At 47.4% G+C, this 23300-nt stretch overlaps 1 protein-coding gene across 1 annotated transcript; it reads right to left on the bottom strand.

Moving 5' to 3' along the window:
- Nucleotides 1–197: 197 nt before the first annotated feature.
- Nucleotides 198–20702, bottom strand: Rab17 (RAB17, member RAS oncogene family). Its single transcript, XM_038340538.1, has 6 exons — nt 20491–20702; nt 15489–15648; nt 3773–3924; nt 2677–2802; nt 1881–1974; nt 198–1710 (listed from the first exon to the last, which is right to left on the bottom strand). The coding sequence occupies exons 2-6, from the start codon at nt 15643–15645 to the stop codon at nt 1598–1600; spliced, it is 642 nt and encodes a 213-aa protein (XP_038196466.1). The 5' UTR covers nt 15646–15648; nt 20491–20702; the 3' UTR covers nt 198–1597.
- Between the last annotated feature and the right edge of the window lie 2598 nt (nt 20703–23300).

The following is a 23300-nucleotide window of genomic DNA, read 5'->3' as shown; positions in this document are numbered from 1 at the left end:
CATCCAGGCCAATGAGAGCAGAGGGCACAGCCTAGGCACCACCAAGCTCCTGGCCAGCCTGAGCTCACTTTGGCTGAGAAGTTGGCGTAAAGTGGGAAAGAGGATTTCCCTTTTGTCCGTTTGTGCTTACAGCGGACACAGTGGGGCCACCTTCCTCAGCGAGGAAACAACATTCCATTCCGTGGAGTTCTCTGGGGTTTGTTTCATTCCGTTTTTTATTCGTTTGTTTCTCTGTGCAGCCCAGAACAAACTGGCCATTCTCCTGCATCAGTCTTGCAATGTGCTGGGATCAGAGGCCTCTATCACCACACCCAACAACAGTGTCTCGTTGTTGAGACTCAACAGCTTATCACACTCCCAGAAGCAAAGAGAAAAAACCAGCCTTGTGTGGGGCGGTGGTGGCAGCAAATGCCTTTTATTAATCCCAGCATTTGGGAGGCAGAGGCAGGTGGGTCTCTTCAAGTTCAAGGTCAGCCTGGTCTACAGAGCTAGTTCCAGGACAGCTGGGGTTGTTATACAGAGAAACCTTGTCTCAAAAACAAAACAAAAATCAGTTTTGCCCCCTAAATGGCCACATTTGAAGTACCTCCATCTTGCCATAGCAAGCATCAAGAGAGAGAACCTCTGGAGCTTTCCTCCCCAGACAAGGACCTGGGTTTCTCTATAAAGATGAAAACTCTCAATGCAGTAACACAGTCACCACCAGGAGAGACAGTCTACACAGACCGATGCCCATGCCCACCCTCAATACACTTGCCCCACAAGCTTTCACCACGTTTAATGCCTACAAACCAGACTAATGTGTGCAGCCTGACAGTGTAACCTCTCAGGCCGTGGGTCCTAGTGCAACCTTGGGCAGTGGTCAGATTGTCAAGACACTTAATATTTAGAGAAAAGGATGCATAGACAATAAGCGGAGGCTCGAGAGTCCTGGTACTGCTAGGTAGAAACCTAGCTCTGTCCATACACAGCTGGAAGGGGGACGCTCCCATCCCCACCACTCCTGACTGTCCCTCCAGGGTCACCTCACTGAGACCCATCACCCTGGGCTCATCTCTCCATTTTTCCTAGCACGGATCCTTTTTTTTTTTTTTTTAATCAGTCCCTTTCTCCCTTGGCAACTCCCAGAACCAAGGTCCAGTTAGGGACCAGCTGCCCCAGGATGAAGCAACGGTCTTCCCATCTCATGGGTCAAAGATTCTTTCCAGCTCACGCTTCTTCTCTGCTTCATTTAACTCTTCCGTTCTGGTAGCAAGGCCGCTGAATGGGATGGCCCAGGTGGGGCAGGCACGCCGACTCAGGGCATCCAGGAATATGGTGGGATCAGGGAATATCGGTGGGACTGGCAATCTCCTGAGAGCCATTCTGCACCGGATCCTAGCACTGACCATTCCCAGCAGCTCTGGCAAGCAGTTCTTATGAAGGAAGCCAATTTCTGGAAGCCTCCAGGACTCGGGCATAACCTGTCTTATGGAGAGTATGAATAGACAGAGTCGCCAGCCTTGTTCTGAAGCTGCCGCTGCCTCAGAACAGAGGGGCTCAGGATCCTCTGAGGCACAGACTGTGATGTCCTCCGCACGCTCTCTTGCAGTGGCACTCACGCGCAACACTGGCGCTGCCTGGCTGTAGGCCCCTGGTTCAGAACCACAGCCTCACCGTCCTGTGGGCTGCTGCTCCCCCTGTCTCCTGCTCTCTGCAATAGCTCCTGGGCTGTAGAAAACAGGGGTTTACTGGGGAGGGAAATCGCCACCCCCAGAACCCTAACCCAAGCACTCCATCACTCTTCCTCATGGTCCTCCCAGCCCCCAGAAACACCAGAAGGTGGTCCAGAGGATGAGGCACAGGGGAGAGCCACCCTCCTGTGGAGTGACATCACTCACCAATGGTGTCAAAGACCTCAGACACCTGGTAGTTCTGCTTGACCGAGGTTTCCATGAAGAGCAGGCTTTTGCTCTCCGCAAATTCCTTCCCTTCCTGAAGGAAAAAGTCAATGTGTTCAATGAGAGTCCCTCCAAGGAAACCTAGCTGACTCACAACAAGAAACTGGGTAATCCTATAATAATAAATATATTATATATTATGCAAATATAATATAAATAATCCCAGTGCTCAGGAAACTGGGGTGGAAGGATCATGAGTCTGAGTTCCAGGCCAGCCTTGAACACATAAAAGCCTGCCTCAAGACAACCAAAAAAGGACTGGTTGTACTGGGTCACATATGTGTGCACACACTCTTCACACAGACCACCCCACATACACACTCCCCGTGTGCATATGTGTACACACACCTCCCACATGAATCTCCAACCTAAAGGGGGGACTACGATGGGATCTTTTGAATTTCTACACACATGAGTGCTTGTGGGTTTGCATGCGGAGGTATTTGCATGTATGACTTTGGAGGCACGTATGTGTTTGTGCTTATGAAGGTATATTCAGGCAGCATGGCTCTGCATGTGTGTGAACATGTGTGCTTATGAAGTATGAGCATAGAAGTGGGTAAAGGAATCATGTATGGTGTGCATGTAAGTACATATGTAGGTGGCACATGAGTACCTGAAACAGAGGATGTGTGTGTGTGTGTGCACATGTGCGTGCGTGCATGTGTGATGCTTTCAAAGCCCTCAAGTCCACAGAGACAAGGCCTCTCTCCCGCTACCTTCCACCATAGGGCACCTGGAAGGACACTTGGCGCTCCTCGCCGAGGTCTGTTTTGTTGCCAACCAGCATTACCACCACTTCTCCTGGCTGGAACTCCTTCTCCAGGTCCTCCAGCCACTGCTGGGCCTGGTGAAAGGAATCCTAAAGAGACAGAACAGAAGCCACACTGGAGTTCTTACTGAGCCGGATGAACAAAGCAGGTATCCCTCGCCGGTAGGACGCCACAACAAGGCCTTTTCCCACAGTGCAATGCCAAGGGACTGCTCTGTCCCCCTGGGAGGGCGGCCAGAATGGGCTGGTCCTGGTAGGGGAAGGCTGTGTGAAGGGCATCACACCAGAGAGCCAGGGATGTGGAGGGCACAGGGCATTTGGGGTCCGGAACTCCACTCCAGACACCATTTTGTGCACGAGAATTTGAGGGAACTGTCATCACCCCAACCCAGTTCCTAACTGTAGCCCCTCATAGGCTATGTGGGGGGACTTGGCCCTGTGTCCTCTGGAACTTTTCTCCTAACCTAGGGCATCAAGGCTAATGTGGGGACCCAACCCTCCACCCTCCTGGATCTGCGCCTAACACACACTTTCTGGATCCACTGCAGGGCTTTATCTGAGACCCTCTCCCAGTATGTCTTCCTGCCTCCCACCCGCTATGACTAGTCCCCACTTCCCTAGATCCTGTTATAGTCTCGGGGGCAACAAGCTCACCCGGCCCTAGGCCAGGTTGCACACACAGAGACATGTGAGTCTAGACGCCAGTGTCATCTTCACGCGTGCTCTGTGTTTTGCACCCGCTGGTGATACAGGATGGATAGCCTATGGCGGTGTAACAGCCTCTTGGCATCCAGCGGCACACCAGCACCAGCGATGGTGGTGCTGTGGGAAGAAGGGGTGTGCCGGGAGACTGCAGAGAAACCAAGCCCAACTTTGCCTGGGAGGTGTTGCCGAGAGGACCTCGTGAATGAGGTGAATAGTATAGGCTTAATAGTCCCTTTTTGTAGATAGAGTAGCTCCCAGAAAACATGGCCCCAGTCCTGTTTCCTTGCCATTGATCCCTGCAAAAGGCAGAAAACAGTACAGTTGCCTGGGGGAAGGAGGCAGAAGGTAACCCTACCTTGCGAGTGATGTCATACACCAAGAGTGCAGCATTGGCACCCCTGAAGTAGAGGTGGCAGACGCTGTGGTACTTCTCCTGGCCAGCCGTGTCCCAGATCTCAAGCTTCAGAAATGAAGAGCCCACATCCACCACTTTCGTGAAGAACGCACCTGCAGCCAGGAGGCCAGTGAGTGTTTGCTGGGGATAAGGTGGTCACCTGTGACTCCCAGTGTGTCATGGTGGTGGTCTATGCTCAGCATCCCAGGGAGAGGCAGCTAGACACTTGCTAATGGAGGCTGAGTGAATGCCTGTTCCAGAAGCCAGAATGTTGGTGGCTGTGGAACCCCAGACCCTGAATTTCTTGTAAACAACTTGTTATGCTTGCAGCTGCTCTGAGCAAAACAACTTGTTTTCCTGTGTTTGCAGCTGCTCTGAGCACGAGATCCTCAGGAGTTCCTGATGGCAGGGGAGTAGTTTCTGGTGGGTTTGGCTGGGATGTGGCTATCAGTTAAAGATCCCTATATAAGCTGCCCTGGAACACAATAAAGGAGACATTCTTGTTTCAAGGATGGCCCGTGTCTCTGTCTTTGTGTGTATGTGTATATGTCAATCTCCAGGCCTTTGCTGGCTCACTAGCAAAACATCACAGGCATAGTACCATAGTACATGTAGTACAGGCGCTACAGAACCATAGTACACGTAGTAGCACGGACGTCACACCAGAGCTTCCCTACTAAGCAAAGCACAGCTGGCGACTGCTTTGTGTCCTTTATAGGCTTCCTCCTGGGCTGAAGCTAAACCCTTGGGATAAAGTAAAAGACCCTGAACTAAGAATGACGTGACAGGAACATAATTCATGCCCACAGTGAATAACCTGGCATGTCTCTACAGTGTCCAGCAATGTGCTGAACTCTAAGGATTCTCATGCCTTGGTCCCTCAGGCACACTGGCCATTCAGCTGCCTGTCACATTCTGAAGCCACGCTCAGTCACCAGAAGAAAGCCTCTTCAGTCTCTCCCCCACACCCACTGGCTCTTCTGTCACTGACCTCACTTCCACGCCTAGCACTCTCTCATGAGCTACTCTAGTCTGCAGCTGTCCGCCCTAAGGAGCTCACTGTGCTCCCCCATCTTTCTCTTGTGTGCTCTGTGAGGCTCCCGGGGCCTACCTTCCTCACTCAGGCACCTGCTAACCAACCACAGAGACTGACTCCAGCCCCTTCACATAACATGTCATCCACCTTTTCCTCGGAGATACTTTTTTCTTGAGCTTTGCTTTCCAATATTAAATTTGTATTCTTAATTATGTGTCTATGTGTAGGTGATGATCCCTCTCCCCTGCCCGGTTGTGATCTTTAAATAGTTATTTAATGGTATACCAAAAATGTCTCTGTCCGGTGTGTGGGCTACTAGGGAAGGAAGAAGGAAAGAGGCGAGGGGAATTGGGGAGCCTTCAGGATGTGAAGTGTCAGCAGAAACCAAGGGTGTCGCCCAGAGCCGCTTCCCCACACAGACCCTGTGGGAGAGACCTGCATGGGTGAAATGTAACTTCCAGCCCAAGGACAGTGACTCAGTATCCTGGGGACTGGTATAAGGACCGCCCAGATGAGACTGGCCTGCGGCCACGTCTCTAAGGGATTGTCTTGTTTGGTGGCGGATATAAGAGGGCCCAGCCCACTGTGAGGGCTACCATCCCTAAGCAGAAGAGTCTGGGCTGTCTAAGAAAACAGGCCAAGGGGCTGGAGAGATGGCTAAGTGGATAAGAGCACTGGCTGCCCTTCCAGAGGCCCAGAGCTTGATCCCCAGGATCCTCATGGAAGCTAACAACCATCTTAACTCCAGTTCCAGGGTCTTCAACACCCTCTTCTGACCTCTGTGAGCACTGCATGTATGTGACACACAGACATACAGGCAGTCAAAATGCCATACACATGAATTAAAAATAAATTTAAAAAAAGAACAAGAAAGCTGAGCATGCGCCTAAGAGAGCCAGAGAGCAAGCCAGCAAGCAGCAGCCTCCGTGGTTCCTGCCTCCAGTTCCTGCCTGAGTTCCTTCAGTAATGGATTGTGATCTAGAAAGGAAATCCAAATGAACCCCTGGCCCCTCCAAGTTACTTTTGGTCACCGTGTTTCATCCCAACAAAAATGAAACTCTAGCGGCCACCCCTACTCAGTAATCCTGTACCCCCGCCTCTTCTCTTGAGGATGACAGTCAGGGAATCTGGGGGTTCAGGTCCAGGGTCTTCTCATCTCCATAGAAGGCACCACCATTTACAGGCTCATGAGTTAGGGCTTGGTAATCTCTGGGGGCCCTTTCCATCCACTTTGGAAAGAGAAGAGTAGGAGTGGACAGAACTTTCTGGAAAGATATGATTCTCTCTGGGAATCAGAGCCACATCTCAGCAGGTAATGACGTAGGCTGTGTAAACCTGAGGCTCCATGAGCTTGAGGTCGGGCTAACCTGCTCTTCTCACAGAGCAGCAACCTCCACAGTAGATAATAGGACAAGGGACTCCCAGCTCATGTGGCTACCGCTGACCACCGACCATCCAATGTAGCCAGCTCTCCTGTACAGGTGAAGGGCTGGGGGAGCCTTGGACACAGATGCCTCTCACCTTCAAGGGCCTCAATAACTTGCTTAAACTCCCAATATCTCATTTTCCTCCTGTTTAACATGACCTAGGTTTCCCTCCCCCCGAGAAAACACATGCAGTGTCAGGTCTGTCAGAGCAACTTCTACTTCCTCTTCCTGTCTTCTTTGTACATGCCCCGCCCCCCCCCCGACTGTTGTCACGGCAACACTGATGTTTAGTCCACGCTCTGATCTGTTCGTTCTCACTTCAGATCATGTTTCTGGCTTTGGAGCCAAAAGGGGGATGTTCGGATAGTCATTGTCTCAGAGGCTTGAAAGATAGCTCAGTGGGTAAGAGCAGTTTCTGCGTAAGTATAAGGACCCAAGTTCAATTCTCAGCACCCACATAAAAATCAAGGCGCAGCCTCATGCAGACTTGGAATACCAGCATTGTGAGGCAGTGGGGGGGGGGGGCGCTAGGAGAATCATTTACAGCCAGCCTAGATCTAGGTTCAGTGAGGTCCTTTCTCAAGACAATAAGGTACAGTGACAGAGCAGGACACTAGACATCTTCCTATGGCCTCTATGTGGACATGCACTATGCACATGTGTGCACACATCCTACACATACAAACACAGAAAGGGGGGAGGAGGGAGTCAGGGAGAGCCAAGTGACACTTGGGTGTCAAACTCATATCTGCCTTCTCCGTTGACAATCTTTGTCTGCCCCATTTTCCTTTTCCAGTTTAAACATGATAGCTGGGAGTCCTCAGTGTCAAATCCCAGCAGATGTGCAAGGGCAATACGGCTCTCCACCCACACTATAACCCCATGGCCAGGGTTGAGATGTTTACACAACACAGAGCTAAGCCTTTCTGGAGAGAAAGGAGGTGCCACCCACCAGACCTGGCTGCACAGATTGGCAATCCCTGAGTCCGGGCATTTTAGGGGAGAGATGGATGGATGTATTAATAAGATGGAGCATAAGGAGCTAGCAACCTTGGATGGAGCAAGCCTGAAATGGCAAGCTCTATAGGAGCGGGAGTGGATCCAGACCAGGGACATTTGCGAAGGCAGGAATGAGCCAGCGACCTGGGCTGGAGCAGACATGAGACAATGAATTTCACAGGAACAGGTACAGGGGAACAACTGCTGAGCAAGTGGACCAGAGCCAAAGACTGCTGCAGGTCCGGGCGTGAACCTGGGATCTTTGACGGAGTAGGCCTGAGCCAGGACCCCTGCGGGTCTGGGTGTGAGTCTGGGACCTCCTAGGAACTAGGACAGAGCCGGGACCTCTGCAGATCTGGGCATGAGTCTGGGACCTCTGAGGGAGTAGGCCTGAGCCAGGACCTCTGCGGGTCCGGGCGTCCATCTGGGACTTCCGAGGGAGTAGGCAGGAACCAGAAACCTCTGCGGGTTGGGGTGTGAGTCTGGAACCTCTGAGGGAGAAGATCAGAGCCAGAGACCTTTTCAGGACCCACCCCAAGCCAGGGACCTCGGCCGGAGCAGATCCAGACCAGGGACATTTACAGAAACAGGCCTGAGCCAGCAGCTTAGACCAGAGCAGGACTAAGACAGCAAATTCCATGGGATCAGAGCAAACCCCAGGAGCGCCGAGAAACCTCCAGGAACACAGAGTGACCAAGGGGGTAACTAGAACCGTGGTACTGACTGTACAATGAGGAAACCATCTGAGCCTTGGATCCACTGGCACCTAGAAGATTAATCACCAGAGTCACAGCCCCAACCACACCAATTAGAGGAAAAGATGAATAGACAAGGTAAGAACACATTCAACACCACAAAGATCAACACACCAGTAAAATCTAGAGACCCTACAACAACAAGACTTGAACAACCAAATATAGATGATGAAGAAGAAAATGACCTAAAACATAACTTCAGGAGAATGTTTGAGACTCTTAAAGAGGAAATGAAAAATTCTCTCAAAGAAATGGAGGAAAATACAAACAAAAAATTGAAAGACATCGGCAAATCCCTTAAAGAAAACCAAGAAAAAGCAATCAAAATATGAAAGAAACTATTCAAGATTTGAAAACTGAAATAGAGACAATAAATAAAACACAAGCTGAGGGATTATAGAAACAGAAATCATGAGAAAACAATCAGGAACCACAAATGCAAGCATGAACAGCAGAATACAATAGATGGAAGAGAGAGTCTCAAGCACTGAAGATACAAAAGAGGAAATAGACTCATCAGTCAAAGAAAACATTAAATCTAATAAAACCTTAACCCAAAATATCCAGGAAATATGGAACACTATGTAATGGTCAAACCTAAGAATAATAATATAGAAGAAGGAAAAGTTCAACTCAAAAGCAAAGAAAATATTTTTAACAAAATCACAGAAGAAAACTTTCCCAACCTAAAAAAAAAGATATGCCTATGAAGATACAAGAAGAATAAAGAACATCAAATAGACTGGATAAAAAAAAAAAGTTCCCTAACCACATAATAATCAAAACACTAAACATACAGAATAAAGAAAGAATATTAAGACCTGCAAAGGAAAAAGACCAAGTAACATATAAAGGCAGACCTATCAGAATTACACCTGACTTCTCATTGGAGACAATGGTCATGGTCAAGTATCATGCAGACATTAAGAGACCAGCCCAGACTACTATACCCAGCAAAACTTTCAATCACCATTGAAGGACAAAACAAGATATTCCATGACAAAACCAGATTTAACCAATACCTAGCCACAAACCCAGCCCTACACAAAGTACTAGAAGAAAAACACCAATCCAAGGAAATTGGCTACATCAACAAAAACATAGACAATTGATGATCTCACAGCAGCAAATCCCAAAGAAGGGGAAAACACACAAATTAACATCACCAAGAACGAAAACTAAATTAATAGGAGATAACAATCACTCCTCATTAATATCACTTAATAATATAAATGGACTGAACTCACCTATAAAAAGACACACGCTAACAGATTGGATACGAAAACAGAATCCGTCCTTCTGCTACATAAAAGAAACACACCTCAACCTCAAAGATAGACATAAGTCTCAGAGTAAAGGATTGGGAAACAAATTTCCAATCAAATGGACCTAAGAAAAAAGCTGGTGTAGCCTATCCTAATATCTAACAAAATAGACTTCAAACTAAACTCAATCAAAAGAGACAAAGAAGGACATTTCATATTAGTCACTGGAAAAATCCATCAAGAGGAAATCTCAATACTGAACATCTATGGCCCAAATACATATGTAAAAGAAACACTTCTAAAGCTTAAACCATACATTAAACCCTACACACTAATAATGGGAGACTTCAACACCCCACTCTCACCACTGGACAGGTCAGCCAGACAAAAAATTAACAGAGAAATAAGGAAAATAACAGATGTTATGACTCAAATGGACTTACCAGATATCTGTAGACTATTCCATCCAAACATAAAAGAATATACCTTCTTCTAAGCACCTCGTGGAACCTTCTCAAAAATTGACCACATACTCAGTAACAAAACAAACCTCAATGATACAAAAAACATGAAATAACCCCATGTGTTTATTATATCACAATGGCTTAAAACTAGAATTCAACCACAATACTAATTAGAGAGAGACCACAAACACATGGAAATTAAACAATGCTCAACTAAACCATCAATGGGTCAAGGAAGAAATAAAGGGAGAAATTAAAGACTTATTAAATTCAATGAAAATGACCACACAACATACCCAAATTTATGAGACACAATCGAAAAACCAAAAAAAAAAAAAAAAAAAAAAAAAAAAGAGGAAAGTTCATAGCACTAAATACCTACATAAGAAGCTGGAAAAATTCTACACTAGTGAATTAACAGAACATTTGCAAACTTTAGAACAAAAAAAAGCAAACTCACCCAAGAGAACTAAAAGCCAGGAAATAATCAAATTGAGAGCTGAAATCAACAAAATAGAAAAAGAAAACAATACAAAGAATCAATGAGACAAAGAGTTGGTTCTTCAAGAAAATCAACAAAATAGACAAACCTTTATCCAAACTAACCAAAAGGCAGAGAGAGAATATCCAAATTAACAAAATCAGAAATGAAAAGGTGGGCATAACAACAGACACAGAGGAAATCCAGAGAATCATCAGGTCATATTTCAAAAACCTGTACTCCACAAAGTTGGAAAACTTAAAGGAAATGGACAACGTTCTGGATAAATATCACTTAACAAAATGAAATCGAGACCAGATAAGCAAGTTAAACAGATGTATAACTGCTGAAGAAATAGAAACAGTCATCAAAAGTCTCCCAACCAAAAGGCCCTGGACCAGATGGTTTCAGCTCAGAATTCTACAGGATTTTCAAAGAAGAACTAATACCAATACTCCTTCTATTATTCCACACAATAGAAACAGAAGGAACATTGCCTCTTTTTATGAGGCTACAATTACCCTGATACCCAAACCACAGAAAGACATTACTAAGAAAGAGAATTACAGACCAATCTCACTCATGAACATTGCTGCAAAAATAGTCAATAAAATACTGGCAATTCAAATCCAATAACACATCAGAACTATCATCCACCATAATCAAGCTGGCTTCACTCCAGAGATGTAGGGATGATTCAACATACAAAAATCTGTCAATGTAATCCACCATATAAACAAGCTGAAAAATAAAAACCACATGATCATCTAATTAGATGCTGAAAAAATTTTCAACAAAATATAACATACCTTCATGATAAAGGTCTTGGAGAGAGCAGGGATACAAGGAACATACCTAAACATAATAAAGGCAACATACAGCAAGTCAACAGCCAACATCAAGCTAAATGGAGAGAAACTCAGAGCGATCCCACTGAAATCAGGAACAAGACAAGGTTGTCTACTCTCTCCATATCTATTCAATATAGTTCTTGAGGTCCTAACTAGAGCAAAAAGACAACAAGAGGAGATCAAGGGATACAAATCAGAAAAGAAGTCAAACTCTCACTATTTGCTGATGATATAATGGTTTACATAAGTTACCCCAAAAATTCTACCAAGGAACTTCTACAACACATAAACACTTTCAGTAATGTACCAGGATACAAGATCAACTCAAATAAATCGGTAGCCCTCCTGTACACAGATGATAAATGGGCTGAGAAAGACATTAGAGAAACATCACCCTTCACAATAGCCATAAATAGCATAAAATATCCCTGAGTAACTCTAATCAAACAAGTGGAAGACTTGTATGACAAGAACTTTAAATGTTTGAAGAAAAAAATTGAAGAAGACACCAGAAAGTGGAAAGATCTCCCATGCTCTTGAGTAAGTAGAATTAACATAGTAAAAATGGCAATCTTACCAAAAGCAATCTATAGATCCAATGCAATGCCCATCAAAATACCAGTAAAATTCTTCATAGACCTCGAAAGAACAGTGCTTAATTTTGTATGGAAAAGCAAAACCAAAACAAAACAAAAAAAACAAAACAGGATAGCCAAAACAATCCTGTACAATAAAGGAACTTCTGGGGGCATCACAATCCCTGACTTCAAACTCTACTACAGAGCTATAGTACTAAAAACAGCCTGGTATTGGCATAAAAACAGACAGGAGAACCAATGGAACCGAATTGAAGACCTGAATATTAATCCAGATACTTTCAAACCCCTGATTTTTGACAAAAAAGCAAAAAATATAAAATGGAAAAAAGAAAGGGTATTTAACAAATATTGCTGTCATATCTGGATATCAACATGTAGAAGAATGAAAACAGACCCATATCTATCACCATGCACAAAACTCAAGTCCAAATGGATCAAAGACCTCAACATAAAGCCAGCCACACTGAACCTCATAGAAGAGAAAGTGGGAAGTATACTTAATGCATTGGCACAGGAGACCACTTCCTAAATATAACCCCAGTAGCACAGACACTGAGAGAAACAATTAATAAATGGGACCTCCTGAAACTGAAAAGCTTCTGTAAAGCAAAGGACATGGTCAACAAGACAAAAAGATAGCCTATAGAATGGGTAAACATCTTCACCAACCCCACATCAGACAGAGGTCTGATCTCCAAAATATATAAATAATTCAAAAAATTGCTCATCAAAAGAACAAATAATCTAATAAAAAAAATGGAGTACAGACCTAAACAGAGAACTCTCAACAGAGGAATCTAAAAATGGCTGAAAGACACTTAAGGAAATGCTCAACATCCTTAGTCATCAGAGAAATGCAAATCAAAACAACTCTGAGATTATATCTTACACCAGTAAGAATGGCCAAGATCAAAAACACTGATGACAACTTATGCTGGAGAGGTTGTAGGGTAAAGGTAACACTTCTGCATTGCTGGTGGGAGTGTAAGCTGGTACAGTCTCTTTGGATATCAGTGTGGCGATTTCTCAGAAACCTGGGAAACAACCTTTCTCAAGACCCAGCAATACCACTTTTGGGTATATATCCAAAGGATGCTCAACTGTGCCACAAGGACATTGCTCAATTATGTTAATAGCAGCATTGTTTGTTATAGCCAGAACCAGGAAACAACCTAAATGCTCCTCGACCAAAGAATTGATAAGAAAAATGTGGTACATTTACACAATTTACATAGCAGAAAAAAAGATGACATCTTAAAATTTGCAGGCAAATGGATGGAGCTAGAAAACATCATTTTAAGTGAGGTAACCCAGACCCAGAAAGACAATTATCACATGTACTCACTCATAAGTGGTTTTTAAACATAAAGCAAAAAAAAAAAAAGCCTACAAACCACAATCCCAGAGAACCTAGACAACAATGAGGACCCTAGGAGAGACATACATGTATCTAATCTACATAGGAAGTAGAAAAAGACAAGATCTCCTGAGATCTTGGGAGAGGGTTGAAGGAGAGCGGAGAGGCAGGGAGGGGAGCAGAGAAAAATGTAGAGCTTAATAAAAATCAATGAAGAAGTTTAAAAAAAAAAAAGATGGAGCATGAAAGGAGAGACCGAAGTCTCAAGTCCACCGAAGTCAAAACTTCTTGTCACTTAGCAGGGTGAGATGCCTGGAGGCTCAGTGACTCTAAGAAAGAGCCCACTGCTATTATTTTACTGAACGGACATAGTACCAAGCTGCCTTAGAAGAAGTTATCTCTGTGCCCCTAGGTTAGTGCAGCTCTCAGCCCTCACCAGTGAACACCAGTAAATACAGAGCTTTGCTACTGGTCAAACTGAAGCAAAGGACTGGAGGACTCTGCCCTAAAGGAGACATTGGCATCACACCTCTTCTCCAAGACTCAGGGAACACCAGAGATGAGCGGGTGGAAAGATTGTAAGAGCCAGAGCTTAGGGAAGAATGCCCTTGAAACAGTGTCTCTTGGTCACGGCAGGGCCATTGCACCATGAAGTCACAGCAGCTCTGATTGCCTCTGTGAGATGAAGATAGTCAACATCCCAGCATGAATGGGGGTGTTCAGGAGGCCTTCCACCTTGCTGAAGAGCTCTCGGCAATTGAAGATTGCTGGGGAAAGGAGAAACGTTTTCTTCCGGGATGTGGCCCCTGATGTGGCCCATTAACCAGTAGATGGCCCTACACCCGTGTGCTTGAAGACAACTCTAACTAAACTCAGGGGGCTACCCAAAAAAAGGGGGGAGAAGTCATGAAGTTAGGATGTGGTGTGGGGCTTCTGGGGAAGTTGAAAAGGTGAATGGGTGGGTGGATTTGGGCTGGGGGATGAAATACTCCAAGATTAAATTTCAAACACTATATGTCCTCTTTTGAATGTATACAGGTGAATGTGTGCCTGCAGACCAGGAAAGGGCATCAGATTGTGAGCGGCCATGTAGGTGCTGGGAATTGAGTCAGGACCCCTGGAAGAGCAAGCAGCCAGTGCTCTTAACCGCTGAGCCATCTCTCCAGCCCTATATGTATCTTACTTACTTATTTATTTATTTTAAGCAGAGTGACTCAACGGAAGGGAAAGTAATTAGAGAAGAAGCCGTCAGGGGCGGGCATAAGCAGACTTGCGGCTCCTGACCACTGTTGCTCACAGCCCACACGCGTCAGAAGTGGAGCAAAGCTAGTGCAACACTCAGCATAGTGCCCAGCATGCGACCTCAAAAGCCAGGCAATCTTAACATCAGCTAATGTCAGGAGCTCAAAGCAAAGGCAGCTAGGGCATCAGTTAGCTTTGCCCTGGCTTTCTAAGGACTGTCAAGGTGTCTTTTAGAAGCTAATTTTCAGGTCTGGAAAGCTAGCTCACAGTAGATGTCATCTGTACAAGGCAGTCCTTCAATTCATCTCCAGTAAAGAGCCTCGGCACAAGGCTCCGCCCACCCCAACCCTACCCACCCCAACCCCTGATCACATACACCATAGCTCATTCTTTCTGATTGAGCTTCTGGAGGCAGGACCATCCACTTAGGAAGCTAAGAAAACCCTATTGGGTATTGAAAAACAAAATCTGCAGGAATGAGGTGAGGGTTGCTCTCTAATCTTCCCTTGCTCCAAATTAAAACATGCCACACACTTATCATCGTGGCACATGGGAAGAAGAAGCCTGAGGACGGAGAGTTACAGGACAGCCTTAGCTACATAGTGAGACATTGTCTCACATACATACATACATACATACATACATACATACATACATACATACACACAGCAAGCACCCAGAGAGGTTTTCCTTCTCTTTCCTTACAGCATCCCCAGCCCCAGCCCAAACCCAGTGGACCAAATCCAAGTCTTTGATGCTGATGAATGACACAGACGGTGTGATGGTGGAGCTGCAATCCTAAGGATGCAGTGGGAATCAGGAAAAGCTGCGGGAAGCCTAGGTTCATGATGTCGGGCATAGAGCAGCTCTCCATAGAGTAAATTAATTAGGGAGCTTCATGACCTTCCTCAGGCTGCCCTCATGGCTAGTGCCCCATACTCAAGCCTTCTGAGATCAGGGCCTCTGCCCCTGGATCTACACACACAAATGCCAGCTGGGCTGAAACTAGACCCCCAGTGGAGGCTGCACACACACACACACACACACATACACACTTCCAGAATAGTGTACCTCCCTGCCCTTGATGGACGGCCAGCTCCTCCCTGCAGTCCTGGCATACCCAGCCTTGGGTTTCAGGACAGGGGCCATCCTGAGGCAGACCACATTTCCATCTGCCCCTACCAGGGCTCTCCGCACTTACACCCCACAGTCGGCAAGACACTGTTGAAGTCCTGCTTTATGTACCGAAGGACCAGGCTGGTCTTGCCCACAGAGCTGCTTCCAAGCAGAACCAACTTGCTCACGTAGGGCTGGCCAGAAGTAGTGCCGGCCTGCGGCAGCCCACCAGCCTGCGCCATGACCTGCAAACAACCACAGAAGACAGAGATGGGTGGAAAACCTCAGCAGAGTCCAACACACACACACACACACACACACACACACACACACACACACGGAGTGGGGGGCTGCTTCCTAGACAGAATGCAGACACCTCGAGCAGAGCGCCCTCTAGGAAACTGTCCACTGCATGACAAGGGGCCGTGGACCCTCACCACGGTGGTCTCCACCAGCACCACACAGGCTCTTTATCCTAATTCGACCACATCCTGTTTCTCACTGCTTACAAACTGATTCCAAGCACCCGAGAGTGGTCAAAAGCACCTGGGCACTTTTGATTGTCCCTGGATTAAAGATGGATTAAAGAGAGGGATTTAAAAATAAAAGTTACCCTCATTATCAACAGCCCCGACCTCCCAGACCCAAGCAAGTGCAGCTTTCTTCCTGTATGCTTCCCAAGACTTGACAGCCCCTTTTCCTCGAATCCTCTGTTTTCCAATGAAAACTTCGCTCTGTGATGCAAGGGGGTAATCTTCCTCAGACCAGGAATGGTAAAACGCACCTACAATCCCAGCGTGCGAAAAGCTGAGGCTGGAGACTGTCAAATTTGAGACATGTCTGGTCTACACAGTAAAGACTCCATCAAACAGGATGGAGGAGGGAACGGAGGGAGGGAGAAAGAGAGGGAAGGGATCAGGGTCGGTGGGGAGATATCTATGTCTCAAGGACCTCGTCTCCGAGGCCTCAGAGGCCAGCTCCATAGCAAAAACATAGAAGCCCTGCATGGTGGTAATGACAACAGCTTCCAGGCATACATCAGAACACCAGACTGCAGGAGCTGTGTTGCCCAGTGCTGACTCTCACAGAAACCCCCAAGCTCCCGAAGGAAACCTCCACAGGCCTCTGTGCTCTCTTTCCTTTCCTTTCCTTTCCTTTCCTTTCCTTTCCTTTCCTTTCCTTTCCTTTCCTTTCCTTTTTCTTCCTTTTCAAGACACAGTTCCTCTGTGTGACCACCTTGGCTGTCCGGGAACCTGTAGACCAGGCTAACCTCGAACTCACAGAGATCCACTTGCTTCTGACTGTCTCTGCCTCCTGAGAGCTGGGAATAAAGGCATGTGCCACCACACCTGGCATCTCTCTTTACAGCCCATGTATGAAGACATTGGGTTTCTTGTGCCCCAGCCTATTGCTGGGGACCTCTCTCTGATGTCATGGTTGTATATAATTCTGTGAGCTCTGCGTGGTGCTGTGGTTCAGGACAGAAATCTCATCTCATATAAACAGCACAGGGTCAGAAGTGTTTTTAGTGTGGTGTAGACCTCCCACAGAAGGCAGATAACATCTGGCTGTCTCTCTTTAGTGTTCACAGTCGTTGGAGCCCTTGCCTGGTTCTGCGGGGTCATGAAAGGACTGAAAACTGTGAAATTGTGGTGTAATCCCCAGGGTTTGTCATCTGGGCCGCTTCTAGGAATGTCCCCTAATTAATGTCCACGGCCATTATGGGTGGCTAGTCTCTCCAACGGAGCCTTTCTCCCACCACAGTGGACAAAGGCTGGGTGGGAAAGGGGCCAGGTTGGCGTAAAGGAAAGATAGACAAGAACCACAACACAGACCGTTTGAGACTCTGGCGACAGAAGAAAAGAACACAGCGTAGACACCAGGTCTCATGCAGCGGTTGTCGAGATAAACCGCTGGAGTCAGGGAGAAGGCTCCATAACTCCTCTGCCACTGGGGAGGAGCTCAGGCCAGCAGCAAGGCTGTGCCCAGCAACACAGCAGACTTGGGACCCATCCCGGGGGGAATTCTAGAGTTCCCCATGCATTGTTTTCAGCGCAGGATCAGAAACAACTAAGTTGTCTGTCTAAAGCTTTTTAAACCCCTGTTCACCCATGTGGTGGTTTGAATAAAAAACAGCCCCCATAGGCCCATAAGGAGTGGTACTATTATTGAAGTAGGGGTGGCTTTGTTGGAGGAAGTGTGTCACTGTGGGGGTGGAATTTGAGGTCTCAGAAGCTCAAGCCAGCCCTACTGGTTCACTCTTTCTCTCTCCCTGCTGCCTGCTGATCCAGATGCAGAACTCTTAGCTCCTTCTGCAGCACCGTATCTGCCTGCAATGGCACCATGCTTCCTGCCATGATGATGGACTAAAATTCTGAACTGTCAGCCAGGCCCAGTTAAATGTTTTCCTTTATAAAAGTTGCCATGGTCATGGTGTCTCTTCACAGCAATAAAACCCTAAATAAGACAACCCAACATCATAAAAATTAATCACCGTAAAACTGAAGCCAAGTCCAAGAGCCACTGCTAGAGCTGCCTGTATTTCTTCGAGTCAGACAATGCCTAGCGTGTAGCCGGTGCTTGTCACACACCTAAGCAACGGATGCCTGTCTACACGCAGTGGGTGGGTATGTGGGTGAGTGATGGGTGCAAGAGTGAATGAAGAGATCTATGGGTGGGGAGATGGATGGGTGATAGGTGGACAGATGGCTGCCTGCACAGCTGCATAGGTAGCTGCATAGGTGAGAGAGCAGGTGGATGGATGGATGGATGGATGGATGGATGGATGGATGGGCAGGTAAACGGATAGGTGGGAAAGTAGGTGGATGAGCGGGTGGATGACTGTTGGAGCGGGTGGATGGATTAGTCAGTTGACTAAAGGGTGGAAAGACAGGATGGATACTTAACTGAGCACCTATGTTTTGAAATATGACTGAACTGAGAAGAGAGAGACAGAGAAACAGAAAGAGATGCAGAGAGAGAGAGAGACAGACAGAAAGAAAGAGAGAGAGCAGTCAGCCTCCAGGAACCATATGTGCAGCCTCCACCCAGAAACTCCACCCTCTGAGCCTAAGGAAAAGCCAGAGTCCAGAATCTCAAATGGGGACCGGGAGGGACACACTGCCTTGGAGTTCAGACCCTGCCAGGAGCCCTTCTTCAACTCCACATCAAACAGGTCAAGTCTTTTCCTTGCTAAAGCTCTGGTCCTGCTCACTGCCTCCAGAGTCCATACAACTCTCGCCAGCAACGGCCTCCTGCCTGATGTCATTCCTGCCACCCTACCTTTTCCACCAAGTCTCCACCTCCAAAAACCAACAACATAGACCACCACGGGCCGCCATCATGGAGCCTCACTCCCTGTTTCCCCTTGGCTGAAAGGATCTCGGCATGGGAATGAGTACACCTACCTTAGCAGTGGTTTCACCTGGGTTCTGACCACCACCCTAAAGCCAGATTGCCTTCAGGGAGCATGTCATGGCCACTGAGGGAGCAGAAGCCACTGAGGGAACAACAGGTGCTTACTCTCTCCTGAAGGAACCCGGAAGTGTCTCCGCACATGCTAACTGGATCAGTGTGCTTTCTGCCCCCGGGGCTCTCAGATCAGCCACACTCCCATTCCACATGCTCCTTGGAAGAGCGCCTGGTGTACTTGTAGAAAGGGAGACAGAGCTGCCAGCAGCACTGAAGGACCTTCATGGGTCACTGTGGGGTCAACCTGAACATGGCTCAGATAGGGCTGTTGAGTGTGCAGCTGCCAGGGCACTCCAGACAGAAGCAGGGTGGGTATAGGCTCTAAGTTCACCTGTTCCTGCACAAAGACACCTGCCAAAGCTGAGCAGGAAGTCCAAGAGCCTGGCACCACCTCCACGGGACAAAGGCTTCTCCAAGGCAAAGGCACAGCCTGGAGCTGGAGCCTGTTGTTTTTATGCTCTCGGGGACTCCCAAGGTACTGGCTGGATCCGAGCTGCAGGTAGAGTCGCACGATGCACCATCAGCTTCAGCAATGGTACAGGAGACTCTGCTTTTGCACCTCCAAATCAACGCTAATGTGTTGTAAACCTATAATCCCAGCACCCAAGCTCCTGAGGCAGGGGATTGCCTCAAGTTTCAAGCTTTTCTGGGCTATGTACTAAGACCCTATCTCAAAAACACAAAACAACAACAAACAAAAATACAGCTAAATAAATAATCCCTGAGCTTTAATGTGATCATATACACTGCCCTTAAATCATAAAACTTGGCCGTAACATCAAATGCAGTATCCACACGGCTTTGTCAGATTCCTACAAATGATCTCACTTTCACGGTTCATTTCCCTATTACCCGATTTTTTTTCTGGCATTAATTACTTTTCTCTGTGATAGATAAGACCTCAGTAGATGTTTACATACCACGCTTTGAGTGACTATGTGTTGCAAGCTTCCGACAACAGCAGCTGGAACTCTCTGGAGGGAGAGAAAGGTGGAAGTGTGGGACCTGCCCCCTCCTTCAGAATCAGCTCTTTCTGAAGGCAATGGCTGCCTGGCTCTGACTAGGAGTCTCTTCTCATCCCAACTTGGCGGTTCTTCAGCTGTCAGGAGCCTGCCTCTCTTCAACCAAGGAGAAAACATCCAAGAAAGGAGGGAGACGGGGGAGGTTGCACTCCCATCCTCCCGAGCCAAACCCTCCAAGCTGTTCTTTCGGAACAATGTGGCATTTGATAGGAGAGAAATAGCAAGCTGCGGATTAGAAGGAAGTTTTGGAAGAAAGTCTGCCAAGCTCCTCTGTTATTGCTGGAGCCTCGGCTGCCGTCTGAAAAGGCCTCCTTAGAAGGCACCTCCTCACGCTGGCAGTTTATGTTCAAGGAAAAATTAAATGGAATTTCCTTCCCAAAATATGACCTCAGGAGTCACCTGTGATACAAACAAGGACACTGGGCCGTGAACAAAAGCAGTGAGTGAATTGTTTCAGCTCTGCCTCTGTTAAGCTCCCGAGAACACAGCAATACATATTTGCAAGCATGTATACACACGTGCGCACACACACACACACACACACACACACACACACAGACCACTCTGCAAAGTACAGTAAGAACAATGGCTTACCTGTTCACCTTGAGGAAGTCCGACAGACCATCATCCCGCAGGACCCCAGCTGGCTCTCCTTTCTCCCTCCTCCTTCCCCCTGGCTATGCTTCCCTTAGGTGCTGGGTGGACTGACTGGGCAGGATGGGAGGAGCCCTGTACCACTGGACAACCAGCGGCAGAGCAAAGGAAGTAGGAAGGCCACCTCTCCTGCCAAGGCCCCAACCTGCAGGTCAGGCCTCTGTTCTTCCTGTAAATCCCAGTGCAAAGTCCCCACATGATCACGTGACCGCCTGGGCCAGAGTAGGCTAGAAGTCATGTTCTGGTTCTCTACTCACCTCACCCAGCTGCAACGCAGAATTTCAGCCGTTTCCAGGTCGCACCGGTCACGGCTCCTTACGCCTGACAGCATCCAGCCTTGGATAACAGCTCTGTGGTTGCTTGAGCTCACTTCTTAGCTCTTTATACAAATGGCTCAAGTCTGGGGAAGCATTCCAGGTGGGCAGGGCCAGGGGCCAGAACCTGGGGATGGTAATTGCCCAGGTAGGGCTAGCGCATCCCCAGGAGAAACTCTAGGCTGGAGAAATATGGGAATCAGCTCTCCCGGGGTCAGCTATGAATCCTGAGTCAATTCTCTCTGTGCTCAGAATCTCTTTGATTTCTAGCTTTGGTTCCCCAAGCAGGAAGCAATGGGGAACTCAGCACCATGAACGGGAGCCCAGCTGTCTCAGTTTCCCAAGAAGCTTTCCTTCCGACAGATCTCAAAGGGCCCATTTCTCTGGTGAGGCCCTTGTCTAGTCACCCTGTCCTTCAGGACACACTCTCGGTCCACTGCCTTGAAGACCAGACACCTCACTCCCTCTCTTAATGGGCCTCTGAGCCCCATGCCTAGGTAGCATCCTAGATCAGAAAGTAACAGCACTGCTTCCACCCTCCTGGTGTGGAGTGAAGATGTGCGTGCCTCTTCCTTCAGCTGGCTCTTTTTTCCCTTCTTCCCAATGTGAACGCATTGAATAAGTCTCCTTTTTGGCTTCCCACTTTTAGTTTGGCTCATTAAGGATGGGTGGCCAGACGTCCTGGGGCACAGGTTGGGTACCCCCAAGTCTGATAACAGTAGTAGCATGACAGACAGGAGCAGAGGACTCTGAGGTGGAATCTGGCCCACAAGGCAGTCCCTTCTTATACCTGAAGATTGGGACAGTTACACAGCATAGCAGCTAAGCACCCAGAATCCCCCTGCAAGATACGGGGAATCTGGAGAGGAAGTGGATGTGTGACCACCACAGCCACAGCTGGCCCTTTGATGTGCCCCTTCTTGAAGTTCATAGCTAGAGATGTGTAGGAAGTACTCTGAGCAGGGGGCCTGCAATGTCTATGAGCAGGGAGGGGCCGTGGCAGGTGTCATGGCCTGACCTGGTCTGTATCCTCACAGTGTCCACTTAGAACAGCAACTCTGCTTTAGACACCACACTTGGGAAGGGGGAGGCAAGAGGATGGAGAGTGTGCGCAAAACTCCTGAGAGGGGCTGTGTCTGCAGAGACGATTGGCTGATTAGCTGCTTTGTGTGGAGAGGCTGGAATGTTGCAGGTCTAGGGGCTGATAACCTTATCTCAGGCTAGCTCTATCCCTGTGAGTAGCCTTGCTTTGCTCAGCTCCTTGTATAGGATCTAACATCTTATCACTAATAGGTTAAAAACTGTTTGGAATCTCATCAGACCAGCAGCATCCCAGACCCAGAAGCTAAGAATATCATCAGGTAGAATCCGAAGCCTAATGACAGAGATTCCCCATCTTTGTCTAACCTGCCTCTCTGATGTTTCCACCAATGCAGTTTTTCAATGCCTGGCTTTATAACTCTCTTTGTTCTGTTACTATCTGTCTTAGTCACCGTTCTATTGCTGTGAAGAGACAGCATGACCAAGGCAACTCTTCTAAAAGAAATCATTAACTGGGGGCTTGCTTTTGGTTTCACAAGGTTAGTCCATGCTCATCATGATAGGGAGCAGGCAGACATGGTCCTGGAGCAGAAGTGGAGAGCTTTTTATCCTGATCCACAGGCAGCAGGCAGAGAGAGAGATACCAGACCTGGGGTGGGCTTTTCAAACCCAAAAACCCACCCCCAGTGACACTTCCTCCAACAAAACCACACCTCCTCATCCTTCTCAATCAGTTCCAGTCCCTGATGACTAAGCATTCAAAACTATGAACCTATGGTTTCATACCACCGCACTATAAAAACTCCACAAAACTGCTTCCATATAAGAAAATGGCACCTAGATATAAACATGGGATCACCTAGATCCATGTTTCCCAGGTCCTGATCGCTCAAGTTTGGCTTTGAAATGAATTGTCTTTTATTCCCTTTGGGGTGAGAGTTATGTTTTTCCTGTCAGCAGGAGTTTGAGGCCCACTTGAGGTATGTGGCAAATTCTAAGACAACCTAGGACTGTAGGCAAGATCCTGCCTCAATGGATAAATGAATGATTAAAGAGCAAACAAAAATAAAGTTTATTCTCAGCCAGATGTGGCCAACTGCGGCCCAGGAAAACAGAGGCGAGTCACCCACCCAGAATGGCATTTTCACTATAAAAGAGGCGACATGAACTTTTAAAGCTACAGGAGAGAAGAAAGTCAGACATCAACGTGTTTGCCAGTGACATTTGGTGGAGCGTCAGAAGGGGGCAGCAGCAGAGCAGGGAAATCCTGTCACAGGACTGGGATGTCACATACAGGCATACTTAGCTTTAGGACTGGGAGCAGGGGAGAGGCCTTTGAAGCTTTAGTGGTGCTTTTCAGCAAGGTTATCGGTCAGCCTAGGAGACGTCGGGCAA

The sequence above is a fragment of the Arvicola amphibius genome, chromosome 8, assembly GCF_903992535.2.
Source record: "Arvicola amphibius chromosome 8, mArvAmp1.2, whole genome shotgun sequence".
Lineage (NCBI taxonomy): Eukaryota > Metazoa > Chordata > Mammalia > Rodentia > Cricetidae > Arvicola > Arvicola amphibius.
The sequence above is the reverse complement of the archived record's forward strand: the minus strand, read 5'-3'. Positions and strand labels throughout refer to the sequence as shown.